The sequence below is a fragment of the Bubalus bubalis genome, chromosome 4 (assembly GCF_019923935.1).
Source record: "Bubalus bubalis isolate 160015118507 breed Murrah chromosome 4, NDDB_SH_1, whole genome shotgun sequence".
NCBI lineage: Eukaryota > Metazoa > Chordata > Mammalia > Artiodactyla > Bovidae > Bubalus > Bubalus bubalis.
The window spans coordinates 151,490,856-151,513,712 of record NC_059160.1 but is presented as its reverse complement, the minus strand read 5'-3'; the positions used below and the strand labels follow the sequence as shown (position 1 = coordinate 151,513,712).

Genomic DNA, 22,857 nt, shown 5'->3' with positions numbered 1-22,857 from the left:
CAACGTGAGTAAAAGCTGACTTATTGTGGAACTCACAGGCAAGTTAGAAAGCTATTTACAATGTCAGTATAGGAGTTCTCTACACAGATTCTAAAGTCTCTCTTTCTCTCTCTCTCATACACACACACACACTTTCCAGGCTATTTAGGATGACTTTTGACAACTCTTTTTGATAAGCCAATTAATTAGTTAAAATATTTTAGAAATGTTGTTATTGTTCTAAATAAGTTATTGCAAGCCCAGGACATTTTTTTTCCCTAGCAATTATGCTATAATAGATAGCCTGAGAAACTTTAAATATAGGGTAAAAGTTAGAGTACATTTTTTTTTTTATGAAAGACTGAGTTAGTTAAATAGTGTATTGTGTTGTGTTAGCTGCTGTCGTGTCTGACTCTTTGCAACCCCATGCACTGCAACCCCATGCCAGGCTCCTGTCAGAGAATTTTCCAGGCAACAATACTGGAGTGAGTTGCCATTTTCTTCTCCAGGGGATCTGCCCAACCCAGGGATCGAACCTGGGTCTCCTGCATTGCAGGAAGATACTTTACCATTTGGGTCACCAGGGAAGTAGCAGAAATATTAAAAATCAAAGCACTAAAAAGAAAGAAGAGGAACCCAAGTTGGAAAGGAGGAAGTAAAACTACAATTGTTCATAGATGACATCATACTATAGATAGAAAGCCCTAAACATGCCACAACCAGAAAACCTACTAGAGCTCATTAATGAATTCAGTAACGTTGCAGGATACAAAGTTAATGTATAGAAATCTGTTGCATTTCTACACACTAAGAATTAATCATCAGAAAGAGAAATTAAGGAAACAACCCCATTTACAATTGTATCTAAAGAATAAAATATCTAGGAATAAATCTACCTAAAGAGGTAATAGACCTATGTATGGAAAAATATTAAGACACTGATGAAAGAAATTGAAGATGATGCAAACAGACGGAAAGATATGCTACGTTCATGAACTAGAAGAATTAATACGGTTAAAATGACCATACCAAGGCAATTTACATATTCAATGCAATCCCTATCAAAATCCCAAATGATTTTTTTTTTTACAAAATTAGAACAATTTTAAAATTTGTATGGAAACACAAAACATCTCAAATAGCCAAAACAACCTTGAGAAAGAAGAATGGAGCTGAAGGAATCATGCTCTCTGATTTCAGACTATACTACAAGGCTATAGGAATCAAAAAAGTATGGTACTGGCACAGACACAGATCAATGGAACAAAATAGACAGCCCAGAAATAAACCCATGCATATATGGTCAACTAATTTACAACAAAGGAGGCAAGAACACACAATGGAGAAAAGACAGTCTGTTCAATAAATAGTGCTGAGAAAACTAGACAACTGCATGTAAAAGAATTATATTAGAACATTCTTTAATACCATACACAAAAGCAAACTCAAAATCTAAGACCAGATACTATAAATCTCCTGGAGGAAAACCTGGGCAGAACATTCTTTGACATAAATCAGAGAAATATTTTTTGAATCTGTCTCCTAAAGTGAAGGAAATAAAAGCAAAAATAAACAAATAGGGCCTAATGAAACTTAAAAGCTTTTGCACAGCAGAGGAAACCACTGACAGACTGAAAGGACAATACACTGAATGGAAGAATGTATTTACAAATGATATAACCAATAAAGGATTAGTATCCAACATTTTCCCAGTAGTCATGTATGGATGTGAGAGTTGGACTATAAAGAAAGCTGAAGGCCAAAGAATTGATGCTTTTGAACTGCAGTGTTGGAGAAGACTTTTGAGAGTCCCTTGGACTGCAAGGAGATCCAACCAGTCCATCCTAAAGGATATCAGTCCTGGTTGTTCATTGGAAGGACTGATGTTGAAGCTGAAACGCCAATACTTTGGCCACCTGATGCGAAGAGCTGACTCATCTGAAAAGACCCTGATGCTGGGAAAGATTGAGGGCAGGAGGAGAAGGGGATGACTGAGGATGAGATGGTTGGATGGCATCACCAACTCAATGGACATGAGTTTGGGTGAATTCTGGGAGTTGGTGATGGACAGGGAGGCCTGGCGTGCTGCAGTACATGGGGTAGCAAAGAGTCAGACAAGACTGAGCAACTGAACTGAACTGAACTGATCCAACATTTATAAATGTCTCAGATCAAAGATGATTACATTTTCATAAGAAAAAACTGCTCAACACCACTTTAGTGCTGAACATCAGCAAATTTTGTAATTGGCATCAACTGTCTTTTCCCTTTCTTTTCCTTATTCCCTCAGCACCCTATATCCTTATCCACTAAGAGTTCACACATTAATTCTGCACCAGGCTCTGCTTCAAGCTCTCCTTTGGCATGATTCCATGTATTATCACTTACATCATTCTTACTTTGGCCACTCATCCCTAGACATATTCCAAACTTAGAATCTTCTCTTCTTTCTTAGGAAAACTCCCTTGTCCTAGACTGCCACATTCCATGTTACTCTAGAAAAAAACAGCATGTGCTAACACATTAATATGTACAGATAACACTACCTACTTCATTCACAAAGTGGCAACTTTACATTCAGGATTATAATTACCCAAAGGAGAACTACAACTGCTAGAAATTTTCAGGTAAATTTGTAGCAAGATAATCATTTCAGAGAGGTGACTGTCTTTGGATGTTCTTCAGATCATCTAAGTATTTGCTGATGTACTAGAAATAACACACTGCTTCATCAAAGGCTGATGGTCCATCACACAAACAAGTAACCAACATGTCTCGGGCCCCTCCAGTGTTCTTCCCCTTTCTAGGTCTTAGTCATGGTAGTTTACAGCATGGTATTTAGACAAGTTACAGAGGCCAGAGTCAAGTCATACTCACAGCCTTCTGCAGCAAAGGCTTCTTCTTGGAAAGAGAATTAGGAAAAGCAGATGGTGAATGTCACATTGGATCAGCTGTGCTGTATGGGCAGCAGAGAGGGGTCTCAGCAGACTCTGTGTTGTCCACCCTGAGCATTAGACAGCAATGCACATCTGACTTAGGCTGCTCTTATGACGAACAACTACCGAACACTCATTGTTTTGATGTAAAGAGCCCTGTGGATTGCTTTTGATCTGCATATTAACAAAGACGAGAAAGACAGCCAGGTTACTTCTTAGAAGCAACAAGAAAGACATTTTCCCTTGAAAATGTGCAAGATACATCCCTGCTGGAAAACACACACACACGAACAAAACAAAACAAACAGAAAATGAAAATCCTTTTATCCCGAATCTGTGGCTTGCTTTCTTGTATTCCTCAGCACACATGAATATGTGAAAATGCACAGCATTCAGACGTGCAGCTTGATCGAGTGATAATCTCTTATAATGTTCCTCTATTTAAAGCAACAAACAGATGGAGGGTTTATGAGCAAGGCTGGTAAAAGTAAAAGCAAATGATTGTAATAGTTGTACTTTTAATAGGATTCCCCGCAATCAAAAACATTATTCCCCAAGGAACAAATTGTTCTATAAAATTACATTACTTAGGAAAGAGACAGTCCGCCCTGCCTTTGCTGAGGCGACAGAGGACTCCAGGATGGCCTTTACTGCAGGGACTCTCAAGTCAGATGGGTGTTCTGGAAGGACAGAGGGCTACCCGGCTCCACAATCCCGAAGAAGAAACCCAGTGGAACAGGGTCAAAAGTAGAAAGACCAAGCGGCGAAAAGGGGTATAAAGTATGTCTGAGCTTGGACTAAATTTATTACCTTCTAATTCTCTACTTTGAAAAACAAGGTTTGGGAAATTCCTAGGGATTTAAGCTAAGCATGCCGCATCGCTCTCCTCTCTGCCAATTCAGACCAAAATCTCGCTCAAGCACAGCAAATCTTCCTTAACAAACAGTGGAACTGTAAACAATCCAACACTAATTCGTTATCATTATCCCTCTTTAAGAGAAACAGAACTCACTATAATTCTATCATTAAGATGAATATACTGTTTTAAGGCCTTTATGTAAATTATAATTAAAGCTAATCTCAATGAAAGTTATTACACCATTTTGGAAGAAAATAAACAACCCAAAGAGAGGGAAACAATGTGGTCCATAACGCGCTCCAAAAATATTTTTTGCCTCCAAAGCTCGCATTGAGGGAGACATTCCTGTGCATGATACAAATGGTTCTGACATTAAGAAAAGTAAACAAGTAAGAAAAATAAAGATGGAAAAATTCTGTGGTCAGTTCACAAGTGCTTTTTTATTGTTTGAGGCAGGGTTAAAGCCTTTTATAAAGACAAGGATATATGTGCCACAAGATTGGATGTGACATTGGACTAGTCTAGCTGCCCTTGCACAGGACTCCGGCTGCCCGTAATATGCCATGGACGAAACGTGTGCTGGTGCTTTTAAACAAAGAGCCAGGGTGGGGCTGAATACAGCTCATTTAAAGCATTATCTCAATGTTGTTTTGTAGATCAAAAAGAGTAAAGATACTTGACTCTGGTTATTAATGGATTTGAAAGATAAAGCCAAACATTTAATATTCTCTAATTATTAATGGTCTTAAGGATTTTGATCTAAATTTGTCTCAATAACTGATTACTGAATGGTGTGTGTAATCTATAAGAGGGACTCCTGCCAACCCCAGCGCAAGTCATTCAGGGATTGTGTTGACTCAGTAGGCCAGAGGCCATGGAAATGGACTTGAACAGAGAAAGCGGGCTCTTCTTGGGTGTCTCAGGGGTTCTGAGACTTAAAGACTTTTACCATAGCAGCTCTCTAGTCTTTTGGTATCCATAACTAGGAATGAGTCTCATTTATGTTTTGTTGTCCTTAATCTAACCGAATACTGGGAGACCCTGGACAATGAACACTTGGTCTAAATAAAAATAAACATAAATGCTACTGTGTCAAGAGCAAATAGCCTTTCAAACATCCTCTACTGGTGTACCAGTATATTACATGGAATTACAGCCATCCAACCAGCATGATCATGCTCATTTTCCTTGTAACATTAGGGCTGGAATATAAACAAAGGTATACAAAGACCATCTCACAAGCTGTGGGATTTCATTTCTGAGAGATTCTGAGAAATTAAATTCAAAGGGTTTGTGCCTTTTATTAAACTGTTTGGTCTCGTGAGTATTTTCTACAGTCTCCACTTTGCTTTTTAACTTCCTGACCTATTGCTCTATCTTTTATCACCTCACTACCTTTATATAGCACCCAAAGGAGTAAGCCAGCTCCAAATACACATATGGCCATAGATGTAGCTGGGAGGGTATGTGGTTAAAAATAAATAAATAAGAGTCCTCGGATAGAACCCAGTGTTGGGAAAGATACCTGACACTGCCTAGTATTCAGGGGAAGAAGAGGATTTAGAAATGAACAAAACATGGTAAAATCCATGCTTTCAAAGTCAAGGTTCAGTGACAGCAATGTACTCCAAACAACAAATTGTAAGAGCACAAAGCTCATCATAAAAATACAACATGGCTAAGAACTCACCTCTTCTGTTCTCCAAAAAACTGCAAACTGAAATGAATTGCCCGTGATAAATATGCTAAAGGATGATGAGGATGGGGTGGGAGGGGACTATGCAGAATACCAAAGATTAAGATTTAAGGGAAATAACAGAAAGGAGGCTTCCTCTAAACTGACTCTGTCACTAAAAATCAACCCACAGCACAATGGTATCAGAAGGATCTCTGCTCAATAGGCAAGCTGAAGCCACAGTCTCTCGCACTTGACGACAACCACAGAGCATGCTCAGGGAGGCCCCAGGTGTGACCTCTGCTCCCCTGTGAGCAGTGGAGGGGCCAGGCAATCTATCATGGTGTTCATCCTGTCAGCCCTGGTGCTTCGCCACCACTGTCTGTCACCCTAGTGGATGAGACCTGCTTAAGGGCAATCATGTCAATCTCTCTGTGACCACTCAGTCTAAGGCAGAAGGATGATCCTGACAGGCCTGGCAAAGTCAGAAGAAGGTACCAAAAGCTGAAGTCATAGCTTTCCTACAGAGAAGGGTTGTAGGCCATTGTCTTTTCATTTAGCTTTTCCTTTATTTTTGCTTTTTTTTTTTTCTAACTCTCATGTCACTGGCTAAGGCACAGAGAACTTGCCTTTCAGAGCTGGTCATCACGGATGAACCTGTTGCCCTCTGAGTTTTTCCCGTAGTAAACATAGCGACACTTCCCCAGGACACCTGCAAATTAAAAGATACACATTATTACTGGTGGCACAAGTATTATAGCAAGAAAACACTGGTGCTGCGTGGCACAAATATAATCACAAAGCCCATGGGCAGCGGCAAATGGATTAAGCCCCCAAAGAGAAGGACCCTACTTCCGTGTCCTCAGAGTCGACATTCAAATGAAATGTCAGCAGAGCACAGGCTCCTAGGAAGAATATTTTTCCTGAATGATTTGTCGCTCACATTTTAAAGAATTTTCTAGTTTGGCCAGTTACTTCTCAAAACAAAGCAAAACCCTCATTCTCTCTCCAAGTTCCTTTAGTAGACTTTCTAAAAATGGAAAATTAAGAATTAAAAGATGGGCTCAGCCCAAACAAAAGATATAAAACAATCCTTCCAGAATGTGGAATTTCAAATCCTTTATCATGAATCAATTTTGTTAATATCCAGACAGAACCTTCCAAATCTCAGCAGACATCAAGTACATAATGGATGATTAAGGAAGGATAGCGTTCACAAACGGCCCATGGAAAGTAACGGCGCCTCTGCCAGTAAACGGTTTCTTCTTACAGGGGTCCTGAACTATACTCTCAAGTTGGAATGCACTTGATTTTCATCTTCAGTTTTATTTTAAATAATTTTCTGGCTCCATATACAGCTTTTCTGTCTTTCACAGAGATTATAAGAGGACTTTAAATGATGCCCCTAGAATAAGGTCAAACCTTTCAATCAACTCATCATTTATCCTAAATACCCATAAGAAATCATTTGCCATAGCTATTTTGAAAGCTTTGAAGGATTATTAAGAAGACACAAGTTTTTTGTGTGAAAATATTCATAACTACAATATGATTTTTGCTACCTTTGGTTTCTTTCCTTCTAATTTTAGAAAAACTAAATTAAAACTCAGTTTCATGGAGTTATCTTATTACTAATAGTACTTGAGTCTCTGAAATGTGCATAACCAGAAAAAAAAATGTGTCCATAACACATAAATTCATGAAATACAAATCTGTCTGTAAAAACAGTCACCTATATACATGTTTTTTCCCCATTATTTTGATAGTGTGAAACTAACAACCGTCACCTACTATTCATCACGGATAAATCAGCACTTGAAAATCAAGCAGGTTCTTCACATCAGAAGTCCTACGTGGTGAATACTTGGGTCACTGTACAGGAGATATTTCTCCACTACACAACTGTAGACTGTATTCTTCAACATGGGTTAAAAATGACTTAGAAACTTTTAAAGACAAGGCAGATGTTCCTTGGTTTGGATGACTTGGGACAACATGGAGAACTGCTGGGGTCACAGAATCTCTGCAAGTTTGCAATTGAGAGAGGATGACATCATTTCATGGCCTCAGAATGGGCCTTGGGCTGGCTGTCATCACCTCTGTTCCCTGCCAGGGTCCCCTGAGAAAGCCCACTGTGGACCACTCTTCACCTTTGGCCAGGCTTTCTTTCTCCTTGGCCCCCAGTCCCCAAGTTCTGTTTCCAGTATTGGTCTGGTCTCTGGAAACACTGAGGTTGGATGAAACCTCCCTGAGACCCTTCTTGGGGCCTAAATTATTCTTTTGGCTGTTGACACTGAGCTGTTCCCTTTAGTGTGCTGAATTACACAACACTTGGAATTGTGCTAACATGGTCATCAGAGCCAGGACAGGTCTGTGGGCATATAGCTCTTGAGGGGGCAGTCCTGGAACAGCACCCACTACAGGCCTGGGTTGGGAGTGTCTCAAAAGTCTTTGAAAATCCACAAGGGGCTTCCTTAAACATAACTGATTCCAAGGAATCCTCAAGAATGTGGAAGGATGAGGCTACAGGATGTTAATTTCTCTCTACAGCACCAGGACAGCAAGAATTTTTATAAAAAGAAATGAATACAAAAACTAATACAGTTATGTAAAGTTTAAAAATAAAATAAAATTAAAAAAAAAAAAGAAATGAATAGGGCTGTCAGATGTTATAAAGAACATAGTCTTTCTCTTGAGTGAAGGAACGAAAGGCAGATACAGACACACACACATACATGTGAACACACACACACACACACACACCATCAGTGGGTGCATTTACTGCAGGAAACTCTCCAGCACATTGGGGATTGAATTTCTTCTCTCTGCGCTCTCTCCATGGCAAACTTCAACTGCAGACCTTGCCTATGGACAACCTGGATAGCAACTGCCCTTCTAGAAACAGGCTGGATATTCCTGAACGTGGGTGTAACGTGGAGGGAGGGGATGTGTTCTGAGGCATGTGCAACCCTGCCCTTCTGTTCTGGTCGGCACTGATAAAAGTCCTTTTTAAGGCCTGCCCTGTTCCTGTGGGCCTGAAAGTGAGAATGTTTATAGACACCCCGGTGAGAAAGGGCTGTTTGATGAATGCAGGAGACTGTGGCAAAGTGTCAGAGCTTGGAAAATGAGGCAAGGACATGAGGTATTAATATTGTCAATGATCTCTTGACGGGGAAACAGATACCGTGCTCACCCTCAGATTTAAATAGACATCAAGTGCATTAATGACAAGAGGGCCGACTTCAAACAAAGGGGCTGTGTGGTGGGGAGCAGAGCCAGTCTCCGGGCTGGCATAACCTGATCTGAAAAGACACTGTCAGGGCTCGAGACAGGCCCAGGATTGTGTGCGGTGACAGAAAACAGAGATGCTGACAGAGATACCAGAGCCATATTATGCCAAGGATATTCTGTCTGCTGCTGCTGCTCTAACAAAAGCTGACATCACTCTCCAGCACTTGGGGTCTTCTTCGCCTGCTCCTGCACAGCGTTTCTCCCCAGACATCATTACGAAACTTGCTACCACGGCCAAGTTCCGCCCTGTTCCATTAGAGCACTGGGGTCATGAGGCCCGAGGATGACCTCAGTCAATCTAAATTTGGACTCTGCAGGAGGACCACACTCATACCCCCTGATATCCTGGCTACTTGAGGTGGTCAGAGCGCCAAGGTGCAAGGAGCTGTCACCTTGAATAAAATCTGGAAAGGAAGGCCTTCAGTCTGCGGGCTCCTCCAGGAAGGCGCAGGGACAGCCTGGCAGCCCGACAATGAAATCCAGCTGCTGCTGCTCCCCTGGGGAGAAAGGTGGTGCGGCTGGCGACAGTTAAAGTCAGATGAGATTTCTGAACTTGAACCGCCAACGACTGCTTAAATGGACCAAGTGGTAGCCTCCGCTGACCTGAGCTCACAGCTGGGAATGGATAACCCTGCCCCCAAAAAGGACTTTCATGCTTAATAAATAAATAAGTAAATAACATTAACATGGAGCGGGGGGCGGGAAGCTAGCCCTAAGACTTCATTTGTCATGAAGGTTATTTGTGACCTAATAGGATCTGTTCATAAATGAAGGGACACGCTGACGGTGTGTTTTCCTCTCTCTCGTTCTCCCCTGGCCTTCCTTCTCCATCATGGCAACTGCCATAAACTGTGAAAACCATGGAGGAAACAGTTTGCTTGGAAAGAACGCTTTGATGGGGAGGAACTCCGAGGTTGGAATTCGGGAACCCGCTGGTGGTGACTCGGCAGGCGGTGGTCTCTGTGTGCATCTGCAATGCATTCACTTGTTTGTATCTCTTCAAACTCTAAATGTCTTGGGACTAGATGGGGAACAACACATTTAATGGTGTATGTAGTGTTTTTAATTAAAATATCTGGCTTTGCCCATAATAAGTGAAGCAGGCTCGCTGCGAATCAGGCTGACGTGTAGTCTGCGTGGGGGTTTCTTTTGGGGAGCCCTGAAAAACGACAGCGCCCTGTCCCCCTGGGAATCTTCTCCTACCAAACGGGACAATCTAATTTTTCTTAAGTAGCCAGTTCTGCCATCACCGTAAGCTCTTAAAACTTTAGCTCTGGAAAAGAGATGTCAGGGAAAATCTATTTTAAAGAGGTCCTTTATCTTCAAAATGTCCCTCGCCCCCACACTCGGATGGGTGTTCTAATTATGCAGGTCAGGTTATGACCTTGGGGCTGCCTGGGGGTTGGGACTCAGCATCTTTTCTTGGCTGCACCAGTGTGGCCATGGTACAGAGAGGACTGAGGAAAACTCTAAGTGTCCTGGAAAGGACATCTTCGGATACCCTTGCAGAGGCCAGCAAACACCCCAGGACTTGCTGACATCCCATATGGCCTTGTCTTACCATCTATTTAGTAAGGGGAGGTGGGGAAGGACCTGTATTTAAATCCAGTTTGGCCCCTAACAGCTGTGGACACATACCCACATACGTTCCCTCACTGGGCTGGTTTTCCCACTTGTAAAATGAAGGCAAGGGGCCAGATATCCCAGAGTTCCACCTTGCTTGTGAAATAGATGATTCAGCATTTCTGAATGTTTCCCTTATGAAGATAAGGGTGCCAGGTACCATACTGCCTGATGTAGGAGACAGAGCCAACGGTTAGTTAATCAAAATTTGATTTGGACCAAGTCAGCTCTTGAAACCCATCCAGCCCATTTTCCCATAATACATAAAAGGGAGCTCTGCTGGACCTCCAAACACCCAAGGAAAGAATTTCCACTCACTTTCTTGCAACCTGCATTTCATACCCAGAGCTGGGACATGCTCACCACTAATTAGCTCATGTCTCCCTAGCCTTGACATAGCTCGAGTCTCCTAACTCTATGTTCAACAGAACTGAAGACTAAATATCAGAGTAAATGGTCTACCATTTATATTTTCGCTGTGAAAGAATAATAGTCTTTCCTCATACCAAAACTCATCTGATGATGGAATACCAGCTGGACCAATAACTTCATCTTTGTAACATGGAGAAAATATAGATTTTATTATCACTAATAATGTTAGTTTTGGTAGTCATTGCTTTAAATGCTATTATCACAAATGTATGTAAGTGTAACTGTGTAATGACAAACAAATTGTATCTGTTTGTGATCACTAGCACCTTCTAATTACTGTTACAAAATAAGCAAGGGACAGAGGACTCCTCATTCAACTCCTGTTCTCCCATCTGTATGGGTAAAGCAAGGAACCAGACTCTCTGTGGCCTCTGAAGAGTGATGATGATATTGTGAAGACGTGGGTGGGCCCAGAGACGGAAAGAATATTTGCAGAGTCTTTCTGGTTCATTATGGAAGGTTCTGTGTGATATTATACATAGTGTGAACATGTCACCTCTACAATAATCCCTCCTCCTCAATTTCTAATACCCGGTGCTTCAAACAGTACTTAGTACTAAGGAGGTGTTCAATAAATATTTGAATAGAAAAATTTAATACCATTCAAATTATCTGTACACAATTTAAACAGAATCCATAAAGTGAGGAATTTCAGTTGTTAAACACTCATACTTTAACCTTCGTTACGATGACAGGCATCTGAAATGTTTTAAAAATATACACAGATTAAATATTTGCAAAGAAACAGAAGGCAACAGCCTCAATTCCTCAACACTGATGTTGTTTTTATGCTCAACACTTTCCTCCCACAAAAACAAAGCAATCAGGACGTCTGGTTGGAGAGAGCGCAGTGGACTGAAGGCACATTATCATCCAGCCTTAAGAGCTGTAAACATCGTACAGGGGAAAGGACATTCCCCAGAAAGCGCATTCCTCGACCTTTGTTATATGCAGGTCCTAAGTAAACCGGGAACTAGAAGGAATAAACAGCCATGCTTTATGGTCTTGAGAAGTGGCTGGAGCAATACTCCGAGGTCAGCCTGTGTGATGGACTATCAGCTCCACTGTGGACATCACACAGGATTTAGCAGAGCTTGCAGAACTGCAGGCTCCAAGTACAACAGCCTCCTTCAGCATAAGCTACTTAAGAACAAAGAAGAGATTTTTAAAGAAAACAAAAAGAAGAGAGATTTTAAAATGGTCTTAAGAGAAGGGGTTGCTTAGGAGCAGTTTTAGGGGAAGTAGGAAGGACAAAGTCTACTGTCCGTGGGGAGCATGTTTTCCCTTCATTTGCAGACCCATCTGGGAAGCCTTAGGTTTGAAAAAAAAACGGGGAAAGGCTCTCCACCTGACCCATGGAAAGGGAGAGAAGACAAAGTGAGACTTCCTCCCAAACTAGCTGAGCATGTTTTCGGGCAAGAGTCTCAGCTTATAATCTGCGTCTTGGCTTGGAACAGGGTGCCGTGGTGATGCATCACTTGCTAAACTCCAAAAGGTGTATAAGGGCTCCTGCTGTCCTCTCCATGGACCGGTGGGCATGCCATCCTTGCTAAGTACTGAAGTGACTGCCTCAAATAGCGCTGCTCAAGGGAGGTTGTCTAGTCTCTTGAATGAGTGCACTTTTTTACTCTCTTCTCCTTTATTATATAAAACAACCCCAGGAGGGATATTCTCACCCTGCTCTGCTAACCCTGATATTTTGCCATGGTGGACCTCTGAATTCTGCCATTTTGACCCCCAGGGTGCTCTGGCTGAAGGCTTATGAATATAACACAAACTAGCCTGGTACTTTTTCTTTCAGAAAACATTAATTATTCAGAGAAAACTACATTTCATCAATTTAATTTCTTAATTTTTAAATTCAAAGTCAAGCCATATTCTGTTTTTAACATTTTCTTTTATTGAAATTATTTTCAAAGGGGATTAATTCTTTTCCATGTAATTTTTTACATATGGTGAAATTCCTCCACCAGCTTTTGGCAAATATCAAATTTTACTGGTTATATCTTCTAAATCTCTTTAAGTCATTGATTTTCACAAGGTTACGTTTCCTTGAGTAAAATTTTGCAGATGTAAATTGTGACAGGAAGAATTAAGTCCTCTGCCGAAGTTTAGACAACACATTTTATTGTGTGTCATTTTAATTCACTTCAATTTGATTTTGTTTTCATTATTGCTACAAAGGCTAATTCCTTTCCACGAATTTGTGCAGTTTTCAATATGCCAACAAGATATAAATCTTTGGTCACTTTTTCATCCATAATAAATTGCATTATGTGCAGCTTAGTTGCTGTCAGTTTATTCTGGATTAAGTAAGTGGCAGTTTGTATTTATTTTTAGCACAAAGAGTACACAGGACATATGTAAGTACTCTGGATGCACAAGAGGATCTATAACCCCACATCATGGGGTTATAATACACTGCTTTTTACCAAACACCATCCAAAAAACCACAGTAGGGGTCACCTCGTCAAAGGTTTGGATACATCCGTACACTGAAAGAAAGCTGGCACAAATGCTGGGCACCATCTCGCTTTGAGGAAAGGACACTTGGCCACCGTGCTCAGCCCGCGCCAGGGAGGCCTGAAGGAAGGTTAAACTTTCTCCTGAGAGAGAACAGATTATACAGCCTCCTTAGACAAATGCTGGGCCTTGTCAAGTCTCACCCGTGTGTTTGTAAGGAAGAAAAAAGCTGGGGAAGGAAACCAGTCAGCAGGGAAAGTATCTCGGCAAATTCGCTACTGAAGGTAAGAGGACTGCAAGGCTGAGAAGCCGGTGCCCCGCCCGCGCCCCCCACCCCCCGCCCCGCGCCCCCCACCCCCCGCCAGCGCGAGGAGGCTGCAGGAACAGTCACGTGAGCAGGCAGACAAGTTGACATGTGACAAGCCAGAGCCTGTGGAAAATGCACTCGGGCTCCCAGGGCAGCTGAAATGAGGCTTGTCATTTTAGAAGAGAAGGAGGAAGGAGAGGATTAAAAAAGATGCAGGGCCAGTTTCTCCCTCAAATAACCTGTTAGTGGGAAACATGAAAGCGGGGGCAAGTCCGAGAGACATGGGCACCTCTGAGTGGATCCCTAGTAACCAGATCCGCAGTCTCACTGTGAGCCCCCGGGCCCTGTGCTCCGGTTGCAGATGCTGCAGCCCTTCCCAGACCTGACCAGACCATTCAGTGTCCTCTCCGCATTGAGGAAACACGAAGCTGACAGATTTAAAAGTTATCTGGCAGCGGATGTTTCCATGATGTGAATCCTGGAAGGGAAACAGTCAACATGCTTTTCCTCAGATGTCAATGCTCTTTAAATTATTTTGTATTGGGGGTCGTGTGCGTAGGCAGAGACGGACGGGAAAGTATCCCAGGTTTGAGTGTGGGCTCCCTTGCTCCCTTGTTTGAACATTGGTAATACGCTTGGCTCTGACCTCAATACATGCTATATTTCAATCAACGAGGAACATGTAAATATCAGAGATCAAATGCCACAGTAAATATTCCCATGCTCCCATAACATCCCCTCTTCAGAAAACCGACTCAAACCAAACCAAAAACAAAAAGTAACAACCAATAACCCACCGTTGTTAAATCTTCTTAGCAACCCAAATTTGGAGTTGTCTTTTCAGGTTACATATTTTTTTGTGTGTGTGCCAGTTAAGAATGAAGCCAGAAACGGTTTTCACTCTGACTTCCTAAACAAGGATTCACTCATTCACTCCTATGATACTTGATTATTTTGCTGTGCTTTCTAGTAAGCTCGAACACAGAATAGGAAATTTTTCTTTGAAAGTATTTCTGTAAAGGTATTGAAGATTCTCACTGAGACAGAATTTAAAGATCTTCATTTTCAGTAAAGGACCAAGAGGAGGTTCTAAGGGGCTTCCCCAAGGTCACACTACCAGACCAGACATCATGCAACTACAATGCTATCTTTCTTGCTTGCTTGTGGGATCTCAGCTCCCCGACCAGAGATGGAACCTATGCCCCACTGCAGCGGAAATGCAGATTCCTCACTACTGAACCTCCAACCTCCCAGCAATGCTATCTTTCCAGCACAAATCCCTCTGAATTATAGGACACTGCCCTTAGGATAGAAGAATGTCAAAGATCCACAACCTAATTCATACCTACTTTTCCACCAGGGAAACTTGAATCCTTAAAGCCAGTTTGGTCCCCTCTCCCCACCTCCCCATTCTAAGTAGGGTGTAATGGATCTGAGATGGGCTGCATTCCAAGTGCACGCCAAAATGGGATGCAAATGGGTTCGGACTCATGAAGATCCGTCTGCACTCCTCGCTGATGGACAGCCCACCAGCCAGGCTGTCAGTCAAAATGGACAGTGGTCACGTGGTACGGCTTCATTTTTATTTATTAAGTTTTTGACTGAAGAACTCAGAAATCTTTCAGATAGGAGAGAGAAAAGGAAAAAAAATTTTTTTTCACCCCGTTATCACCTCTGTCATCCCTACCATGATTTCCACATTCATCTTTTCCACCTTTTACGTGAGGTTGGGAGTGTGGCCACTAGAGGGCAGCATGAATTTAGGAAAAACAGCTGCTTTCTTTAAAAAAAAATTAAATAACTGATGGCAACGATTCAGGGAGGGCCATTAAAGTCACACTGGGCTTTTGGTCGCCAATTATAGGTTCTGTAATGATCAATACGTCATGTTTGTTCAATCTGTGCTGAACGTTTCCTGGGAATGGGGTTACCAGACACCCCCCACTGCTCACCCCTCCTTTCAGATGCCTCTGGTCTGGATTTCAGGGACTAATTTTCTTTACCATCAATTGCTCTAATTAGTCTTCTAGGCTCAGGGTTTGGCGATATTTGCATATCACCTATATAAATGTAAAGAAACATGCAGAGATAGATTCCCATACTTCTTAGAAAAAGTTTGTTTTTATCAGGGAAGTCTACAAGGAAATAAGCCATTCAATGGCATGGAGTTACTAATCATCATTTGATAGCAAAAAAAAAAAGTGAAAAACATAAAAATTAAAGAAAAACTGGGTCAATAAAACATACACAAAGCATGTGTGCTCCATCCATGCAAATCCTGGCTGCCTTCCACCCAAAGGTGGTCTTCCTTCTTAGAGTATCTGCCCAGGTTAATCAGAGAAGAGACGTAGACAAATGTAGCAGATTGGGATTATCACACAGACACCACTATGTATAAAACAGGTAACTAATAAGGACCGACTGTATAGGTAGGGAACTCTGCTCAGTATTCTGTAATAACCTATATGGGAAAAGAATCTGAACGAGAAAGAGTAGATGCATGTATATGCATAACTGAATCTCTTTGTTGTACACCTGAAATTAACACAACATTGTAAATCAACTATACTCCAACACAAATGAACGAAAAAATAGTAAAAAAAAGAGGTAGAAACGACTCAAATAAAAATAAAACTTATTCCAGCTTCTGTTTGATCACCATGTAGTCCCCCATCACCGGCCTCTGGCACATGGGCCAGTGATTATTTTCATGCCCAGAGCAACAAATGACCACCTCCCTTGAGGAGAAATGAGGTATTCATGGGTTTCCAGGGATCTTGAACATATCATTATTTTTGAAAGAGCTGGTATTTTAAAATATAACTTTTTAGGATTCAAATAAGTGAGTGGATTCCACCAGAAAAAGGGAGTAAACAAAGATTGGATCTACTGGACTAGAGGAAAGTAGAGTCCAGGTGAGGTTCTGCATGTGAGCTGAGAGTCCACTCAAATGGTCAGTGAAGCGAAAATAAAATGGCTCTCATGCTTTCTTCCCTCAGACTTTCCTAATATAACAGTCATGGGATTGACTTGCCACTCGGGAAATGTTGAGTTCCAGTTAATTAATTAAATTATCTTATTAACTCATGTTTCGCTGGAAACCTTTTTTGAGTTTTTGAGTACCTGTCTTTACTAGGTACCTCATGGTTTACTTTACTATATATATATATATATATATATATGTAGGTACTTTACTAGGTACCTCATGATGACCACCCATGAGGATTTGTAGTGAGGATAATACAGTTCAGAGGTTTCACTAGGGTGGGACGACTGTTCAGTGAACATTTCTCAAGGTCGTAAGACCTCTTTTTGTACAGGAAGTCCCCAATGGCAGAGATAAGAGTTTTTCATCCTTGCTTCCTGAGATACTCAACAGATAGCTAGATATTGTGGAATGGGTGAAAGGATCTCAGGATACTTCTGAACCCCAGAGTTTGAGACACACTCCTAGACATTGGCAGGTGGAGGAACTGCATGGCTTGCCCCCAGAACAGCAATTCTCCAACTTTCCCTGGAGCCCAGGTTACCTGGAAGGCTTATTGAAACAGCTTGTTGAGCCCCACCTCAAAGTTTCTGGTTTAGTGGGTCTGAGCTGGAGCCAAGAATTTGCAGCTTTGCTAGTTCCCAGGTGGCAGTGATGCTACAGATTAGGGAACCACACTTTGAGAAACAAAGTTCTAGGGCAACCTAAAAGGGCCCTCCCCTGCCCCTTTAAAAAAGTAAAACCTTTAACATTAGCTTTTCTTCTTGTAGAATCAAGACCACTCAAATTCACAGATAAAAATCTAGTGTATCGAGTTTTAGCAAATGGAGGTTTTACTGTCTTCCTATCAACAGTCTACAAACAAACCTTACCTAAAATAATAATAATAGAAGACTGCTTCAGCACTTTAATACAAAGTGAAAAACATGAAAGTTTAAATTTAAGTGATGTGCAGATTACATTAACAGAAGAAAAGAGTTTTTTGGATAAGTAGATTGGAACTGAATCTACAGACCATAATTTATGAAGCATAAGGAAAAAAAAAAAACTTGCAGAAAAAATTTCCCAGAAAGTCTTTAGCTTTTCTCTAAAATGACAGAATCTTATATGAACAAATGTGAGCAGCGGGGGTCCCCCTGCAGAGTTTGAATGGGAATTTTGGCTTTGCTCTCAAGCAGAAATTTGCTTTTGGGTTTCAGGTCTGTTCCTATTAGAAAGCTCACATCAAAAGAGGGGAAAGCATCCACAGTTCTGTCTGGTTCTTCAGACTAAAATTTCTCAAGAGAGCCATTGAAAATAAAGACAAGTTGCTTTTTTTTTTTCATTCTTCAAGCTGCAAAAAGAACCTCTCAAATAAAATTAAGCAGACCCAATAACAACTGAGTTTGTCATAATTCAAACTGCAAGAATTGAGGAAAAGACCTTCCTTCTTGGGCCCGTTAGTCCAGCCTCCATCTGCCCTTCATTAGAATCCAAACAAACTTTTCCTGTGCTGATATTACCATAATCTTTCCTAATTCCAGGACACTCTGAATTTCTCTCTCCAAAAAGAAAACAAAAGGAATCCGCTGATATATGATCTAACAGAAAGAAGTTTCCAGTACAAAAAAATAACCAGAAGTATGTCATTGCAGAGAGCATAGCATAATTCTTGGGCACTAGCAATTCTCACTGCAAAATGTCAAAATGGTTTTCATTACTTCCTAATCTTCAACTCCTCCTCTTCTAACTTGCTTTGAAAAAAAGCACATATATGCATATATATATATGCTAATGCCAAAGAAACTATAGTTTAAGTAAAAATTAATAGCAGGACGCAGTTTATAAGAGCAATATGAACCTCGTGTACATTTTTTTTGCCCAAAATAAAGACAAAGTAAACAATAGGAGAGCATATTATAAGGGTCTTCATTAGAGTCAGGCTCATTAAATCTTAATGAAGGCCCCAGAGTCTCTCTATCAATATTAAGAGGGATATACTTTTTGCCTATCAATGGAATGGCCTGGGTTAGACAGACATTGCTGCCAGTGGGTGGTACCAGGTGTTATCTTTCTCTGGAACATACTACTTTGATGGCTTAGAATATTACCCCTTTTATTTGGCTGGCTTGAGTTTATCAGGATTCACCCTGTGGTGAGTTAACATGCCTCCATATTGGAAAAAAAAAATTGCCCATGGGCTACTGTGAGCCTTCCACCTAATAGAATACATCTGGCTCTGACAGTTTGATGCCCAACTCTGAGCCACATTCAGCAACACAAATTAACAGCGTAGACATTGCCCACGCTGAGCAGGAAGTAATAACCTGCTACCTGCTACTTGGCCAAAATCTCATTATAAGCCATTACAGTAATTGAGGGCCCAGACTCTGTGGATATTAGACTCCCTGAGTGCTAGTCATTAGTTCAGCAGAAGAAAGGCTCTGAATGGAGGGGGTATGTGGTGGACTGGGGAGTAACTGTGCTTTGGACCATGGTGTGAATTCCATCTACAGACTACACCGTGGCTCTGGGAGACCCGTGAGCTGTCTCTCTTCTGCCCTGAAGCCCATGTGACCTCTCCTGGGGGGCTCAGGACCCCAGGAAGATAATGTAATTACTGGTAGCTCTCCAACAATTCTATACCATTAAAATTTGCTTTAAATGAATATCGGGACAGCCACAAAGGGAAGAAGATGGAAAAAGAAATCAGAATGTTCCAGATGTGTAGTAGTAGGGGTGGGGAGAGAAGGGGGCCTCTGATGTTCTCCTTAGAAGATGGGGGCTCTCTAGAATCACTACACACCTACAAGCTTCTGTCCTGTAGCTGGCCAAATGACTCCTTTCCCCATGAAGCTTCACTCTCTGTCTGGGACTGGGCAGCCATGGATGAAGTGGGGTGAGTTTGGGAGAGGGAAACAGGGCAGGAGTCCAATGGATCAATCAATCAACCAACCTGATTTTTTGGTACCATCAGGACTGCTCTGAACTATAGTTACCATGACAGCTTTCAATAAACATTTCTTGGTAAGAGTTATATAAGGCCAGAGAGAGGAGTAACTGAAAATATAACAGATTGATTCCAAAAATCCCTTTGTATCTTTCTACATACAAATCCCTCCTACACACACACACACACACACACACACACACACACCCGCCCCTTAAGAAACCAAATCCTCCAGTCACTGGAGCAAATTTATGCAAGGTTTTATCTAATGTGCAACACAACTCTTAAGTGCCATGTCCTCTCCAGAAACCACTGGAATCTTGGTTAGTAAGCCTCCCTGGGCATCCAAAGCTTCCATTTCATCCTACTCCCAGGTCTCAATAAAAGGCTGCCTGACCTTGGCATTTTGAAAGAATTGGTATTCAGGGGAAATAAGCACTGTGCTGGGGAAAAGAGTCGTGCTGCTGAGGGTAAGGATGTCTGTGAGGGTCAAGTCTACCTTATACACATCCTGAGACCATCTTCCTGTATTGGCCATGCCAGCCTCATTATTCGTCTGCACCCAGAGGGTTAAGTATACAGGCTAGAGCCTAGAAAATGGCTTCTATTGGTACAAGTGAGGCCTTCCCTATAACTAGATCCTTCAGGAAAAAAACAAATTAATCAACAGCGAGCTGAAGTGGGTTTAATGATTGCATTCTGCATACAATCAGCTTTTCCCTTTTCAAGGGCCATCAATATGTCAAGGGAAGACATATCTGAAGGATATAGCTCTTAACATCAAGGTTATCTATTCTCCACAAGGCTCCCACTCCTTCCCGGGCTGATACTCCACGCTGCCTGTGTCTAACATTTTCATCAACTCTGCAATCAATCAAGGTAATAATGTTGTGCAAAAAATCAATTAACAACGCAATTAAACTTTCCTTATTATCTCAAAGGGCTGAAATAATACCTAAAGGGAAGATAGACTCACTGAGCGCAGACATCCATAATCCAATGTGAAAGTGAATTATGAGATTGGACAGATGCAGGCATGTGCTGGTGCTGTTATTTTCCAGGGGTTATATCTCATCATGGCAGTGTATCAGTCAGCCCCAATCCCAGACCCTAAAATTCCAAATTACTTTTAAGAAATATATGATGTGCAATATCCATTTCATATCCTCTTTTAAAGATAACCCCCTCCCCTCCAAAAAACATTGAACGGCCATATTATTCAAAGACAAAATGATCTTTCAACAAGAACATAAAATATAAAAGCTATAATAACATTTACATCTGTATAGCACACATCTCTGTAAATGCAGGTCATCTATTATACATAATCTGCAGCGCCTAAGAGGCCCAGGATGTGGCACAACATTTAAAATCCACATGCTTAAATGTGCAAACTCCTATGGAATGGCTGTGGCTTCCCCCCAGAGGAAGTCTCACCCGTGCCCGTCTGTATACATGCACATACACACATACAGGTAGAAGCATTGGGAATGAAAGGATTACTCATTCAAAATGAGAATGACTGTATTATTTAGCAATTACACTCAACTCGCCCTGAAACACTGTCCTTAGAAATTGACCATTTATAGTACATAAAAAAGAGAGAACTATTAACCTTTTGCTGCAGCGAAGGCTATGAGATGCTTGAAAATTCCCTCTGAAACAAGATACAAAGTAAAAGAGGAAGGGGGTCCCTGACATTTGTAGAGCTCATCTTAAGCTGTTCAGGTCCCACAAGAGATGGTCTGGCACTGACAGAAGGTGGCCCAGAGATAGAAAGTTAAAGAGCAACAGAGGAGGAAAGGTTTGCTAACAAACATGGGAACAAAAGCCACGAATAATACAGAATGGATAAACAACAAGGTTCTACTCTAGAGCACAGAGAACTGTATTGAATAGCCTGTGATAAATCATAATGGATAGGAATACATAAAAAAGAATGCATATGTATGTATAACTGAATCACTTTGCTGTACAGCAGTAATTAACACAGTGTTGTAAATTAACTATACTTCGAAAAAAAAAGCCAGCCAACTAAAGTACTGATTTAAAATTTACATTATTTGAATATTCTCTTGACTCTTGGAAGTAAACACTGGGAGAATGAGTATAAACAAATACCAAATGTGAACACCCAACAAAAATCATGTCCCTCTACAACACCTTCTGCATCATGGCCCCGAAGGCTTCTAAGCGGCAGAATGTGAGGATCTCACAGTTTACAAGAGAGTCTAGGAGATCCCTAGAAATTCACAGGAGCCAGGTAAACTGATCCGGAAAGGTGCAGTTCCAAATTCGGGCTCTGGAGCATTCTCCAAATTGGAACGAAAGGATTTCCCTGTGTTTCAAACATGTTGCTATGTGATGTGCTCTAGGTTTTGGTAACAGACAGCTATTCTCCAGCAGCATGGCCTTCCATATAAACCACCTGGAATTATGCAGGTATCATTTTATGATACTGTTGCGCAACAACGAATTCCTTTTTTTGCAAGTTACTCAGTGCAACAAGGATCTATCTTCTTACCCTAACTCCCTCACCATTTTCAGCACAGCAAGGAGGCATGACAGAGCCCCAAGTGCAGATTTCAAATAAACAATAAAACAAGACAAATACACACAAACCCTCCTTCTGTAATTTCTTAAGAAAAATAAGGAAGCAACTCATGATGTACATTTCAGTACAGAATTTCAACAGAGTTGAACAGGTAGTGGATCCTGCCTGTTCTCTCCTAACCTTAGGAACATAATTAATATGTTTTCATTTTCAATGACTATATTGTGTGTGTGTCAACTGGAACTGCTCCTGCTGTGTATTTGATTCCACTGACGATGGGGTGGGTTGGATTTTAAATGATGTGTGAGCACTTCTGTTCTCTCCATGCTCTGGTTTATGTGTTATTCATGACTCGCATTACAGACATGGCTGATACACAGATGTAAATGTTATTAAATCTTTTGTATTTTAGAGGCTTTGTGAAAGGTTTCTTTGTTTTCAAATAATTCTCTTAACCACCAAAAATAACCAGAAATACATGACAATGTCTTGGGAATTTTTTCCCTCTGAATTTTCTGATGGAGAGATTTTCTCCCTTCTGCTGCTATTTTTTTTCATCAAAATAAAAATGTATGGATAAGGTGGCAGATGGAAGGGTTACATCTTTATAGTAACCAGTTAAGAACCAATTCACATGTATGTATGTATGCACACCTGTGTGTTTTATGCGCATGAAAGCTACACATGGGCACATGGTACTTGTAAATACACTGTTATATGCATGCTCTGTATGTCTGGCTGAGAATTATATGTGTGGGTCCTTTTTGTGTGTATCTCACACACAAGTGTGTTGTGTATGCACGTGGTGTGTGTGTTAGTGTGA

General features: G+C 41.2%; 1 protein-coding gene across 1 annotated transcript in view; it reads right to left on the bottom strand.

Annotated features, from left to right (window-relative positions):
- Positions 1-2,011: 2,011 nt before the first annotated feature.
- Positions 2,012-22,857, bottom strand: part of LRMDA (leucine rich melanocyte differentiation associated) — a gene marked incomplete at its 5' end in the record, with an annotated part of 1,193,353 nt that continues 1,172,507 nt past the window's right edge. The window contains one exon of the mRNA XM_044942025.2: positions 2,012-6,161. Coding sequence (XP_044797960.2) covers positions 6,082-6,161 — 80 coding nt within the window. The remainder of the gene's footprint in view (positions 6,162-22,857) is intronic.